Source organism: Phaethon aethereus (assembly GCF_964289735.1).
Source record: "Phaethon aethereus genome assembly, chromosome: 32".
In the NCBI taxonomy this organism is placed as follows: Eukaryota; Metazoa; Chordata; class Aves; order Phaethontiformes; family Phaethontidae; genus Phaethon; species Phaethon aethereus.
The window spans coordinates 693,468-696,607 of record NC_138608.1 but is presented as its reverse complement, the minus strand read 5'-3'; the positions used below and the strand labels follow the sequence as shown (position 1 = coordinate 696,607).

At 69.0% G+C, this 3,140-nt stretch overlaps 1 protein-coding gene across 1 annotated transcript; it reads left to right on the top strand.

Moving 5' to 3' along the window:
• Positions 1–397: 397 nt before the first annotated feature.
• S1PR2 (sphingosine-1-phosphate receptor 2) lies at positions 398–1,465 on the top strand (the record flags this gene model as incomplete). The annotated part of the gene is made up of 1 exon (XM_082012137.1): positions 398–1,465. Exon 1 carries the CDS (start codon positions 413–415, stop codon positions 1,463–1,465), a length of 1,053 nt encoding a protein of 350 aa, XP_081868263.1. The 5' UTR covers positions 398–412.
• Between the last annotated feature and the right edge of the window lie 1,675 nt (positions 1,466–3,140).

Genomic DNA, 3,140 nt, shown 5'->3' with positions numbered 1-3,140 from the left:
ACCCCTGGCCGCTTTGCACTGCGGTTGTGCTCACCCTGGGGTGTCACCTCCGGCCACCCCCGTGTCCCCGCGGTGGTGGCAGGACGGTCCCACCAGCCGCACTCTGCCCGCCGCGCAGCTCGAAGGTGCATCTCTTACCGCCTGCCATCAGGATTTCCTTTTTGAGTCATTTCTGCCGTGCCGGCGCGAACGCTGCGCCGTAGGATCTCGCGCCTCTCTCCTCGACAAACCACACGTGCGCCCAGATGCGCACACCCCCCTGGCTCGCCGCGGTCGGGGGAGCCCGGCGCCCTTCCCATGCCGTCTCTTCTGTCCTGCAGGTCTCCGCAGCCCGGGATCACCGGCACCATGTCCTGGCAGCGCTGAAGTCGGCGGGACGGGCGGCGAGCGGAGCCGCGGCCAGCGAGGAATCATGGGGAGCATCTACAAGGAGTACTTCAACACGGCGAAGATCCGGGAGCACTACAACTACACCAAGGAAGGCTCAGAGAGCTCTCCCACCACCTCCCGTTGGGTGGTCTCCATCCTCATCGTCGTGTTGTGCTGCTTCATCGTGCTGGAGAACCTGTTGGTCCTCATCTCCGTTTGCCGCAACAAGAAATTTCACTCGGCCATGTACATCTTCATCGGGAACTTGGCTTTCTCCGATCTCCTGGCTGGGTTGGCCTTCATGGCCAACATCTTGCTCTCCGGAGCCACCACCTTCAACCTGACGCCGGTGCAGTGGTTCGTACGGGAAGGCACGGCCTTCGCCACCTTGGCCGCCTCCGTCTTCAGCTTGTTGGCCATCGCCATCGAGCGCCACGTGGCCATCACCAAGGTCAAGGTCTACAGCAGCGACAAGAACTGTCGGATGGTGCTGCTCATCGGGGCTTGCTGGGTGATCGCCGCCGCCATCGGCAGCCTCCCCATCATGGGTTGGAACTGCATGAGCGACCTGCAGGACTGCTCCACCGTCCTCCCCCTCTACTCCAAACGTTACATCCTCTTCGTCATCACCATCTTCACCCTCATTCTCCTCACCATCGTGGGGCTCTACAGCCGCATCTACTGCATCGTGCGCTCCAGCCATGCCGAGATCGCCACCGCCCAGACCCTGGCCTTGCTCAAGACGGTCACCATCGTCCTGGGAGCCTTCATCGTCTGCTGGCTGCCGGCCTTCATCATCCTCCTCATGGACGCCTCCTGTCCCGTCCGGGCGTGCCGGATCCTCTATAAGGCGAACTATTTTTTTGCCTTCGCCACGCTCAACTCGGCCGCCAATCCCATCATCTACACGCTACGGAGCAAGGACATGCGCCGGGAGTTCCTGCGGGTGCTGTGCTGCTGCGGGGCCGGGCGCCGGGACCAGCCCCCCGGCCGCTGCGGGCTCCCGCTCCGCACCTCCAGCTCGCTGGACCGCTGCTCCCCGAAATACGAGTTACCCACCTCGCCCATCACCCGCGAGTGTACCACCTCTGTCTAGGGGGTCCTGGCCACCCCACGGCCGCCCCACGGCTGCCCCATGGCCGGGGCAGCGGTACGAAGGGAACGGGGTCAGGGTGGGCATTTTTCCAGGTACGGATGGACAACTGCACCTTCACCCCGGGCATCCCCCCCTCCCCTCCCGGGGCATCCCACCCCCTGCCCGGGTCCCGCGGGCATCCCCGGTTACTGGTGGCGATGCCGACGCGCCGGTCGGGATTGCCGCGACCGGTGCGCGCGCCGGCGCGTACGCGGGCACGCGTGTTGCTCTTCCCACGCCCTGCCCGAGCCCCGGGGCCGCCGCGGGACCTGTCGGACGGGTCCTGGGCCCCTCCCCGCGCCCGGCTCCCCGCAGCACCCCTGGCGCCAGTGGCAAATCCTCTGCCCCCGGCTGCTCCCCGGCACCGTGGGTGGCTCCGACCGCTGCTCCGGCCTGGGGGTGGGCTGGGCGGGGCGGGTTGCGCTTTGCCAGGAAAACCGGGCCTGGGGCGCACGCCGCCGGGGGACACACACCTACGGGGACCCCCGTAACCTCAAAGCTCAGCTCCACGGTCCCGCCGCGTGCTGGCGCGCGGAGCGGGGGGGCCCCGACATGGCCGGCTCCGCCGGGGCCTCACCCCATCCCTGTGACCCCCCCCCAGGAGCCCCTCATCCCCAGTGACCCCCCCCTCTCCCCAGGGGCGACGGTTGTATTAAAACGGCGTTTCTCCACCTGCCTCCACCTCCTTCCTGGCCCGGGACGGGGACCACCGAGCCCCCCACCGCTCCCCGGTGCGCCTTCGGGGAGGGGCGGAGGGGACGGGGCTGGGGGGACACACGGGGGCGGCCCCGGATTTGGCTGGACGGGGACATCCAACACTTGGCGGCTTTTACCACCAGGAGCCTTAGGAGCATCCCCCTCCCCGCTCCGGGAACGGGGTCGGGTGCTTTGCCCCATGGCCCGGGGTGCCAGCACCCGGGGGGGCGTCGGGGTCGCGGACCTTCGCCCTCGCCCTGGCTTTCGCCGCCTGCCCGCGTGCTGGCGGGCGATGCCGCAGCGTCGGGCCGGGCCGGCGCTTCCTCGCCTTCGTCTCGCACGGCTCCGGCCTCAACCGCAGCTGTTTCCCCGCCGCCGCGGCAGCGGCATTTCGGGGAAGCCCTGGGCCGTGCTGGGGGGAAGCGAGGGGACACGTGTCCCCCCCATGGCCCTGCAGACCCCCTCCCTGCTCTTGCGGCCGCCCCGACCCGGTGCTTTGTGCTCCCCGGTGCCGGCTCAGGCTCGGCACACCGGTGCCGGTGCCAAAACCTTTGATGCCCCAATTTGGCCCCCGTTTCCTCCTTTGGAGCATGCGGAGGAAACGGGGAGGGGGTTTCGTTTCCTTTTCGCCACCGCCGCTGTCGAGACGAGTCCCCATCTCGGCACCCTGCGGGCGCCCCGGCATTGACCCGCGGCGTTTTGGCCGCCCCCGCAGCGCCGGGGTCCCACGCCGGTCCCCGGCCGTCTCTGCATGCGGCGGGGAGGGGAAACTCCACCGTTTCGCCATCGCCGTGGCTGCGTGCCACCGAGCGTGGGGACCCCCACTCGCCTGGCGGAGCCCCCCGGGTGCCAAGGGCAGCTCTGGGCGGGAACGGTGATGGATGGGGAATCCTGCGGGAGCGGGAAGGGCCGCGGCTGCCGTGATTCATGAGGTCCAGGC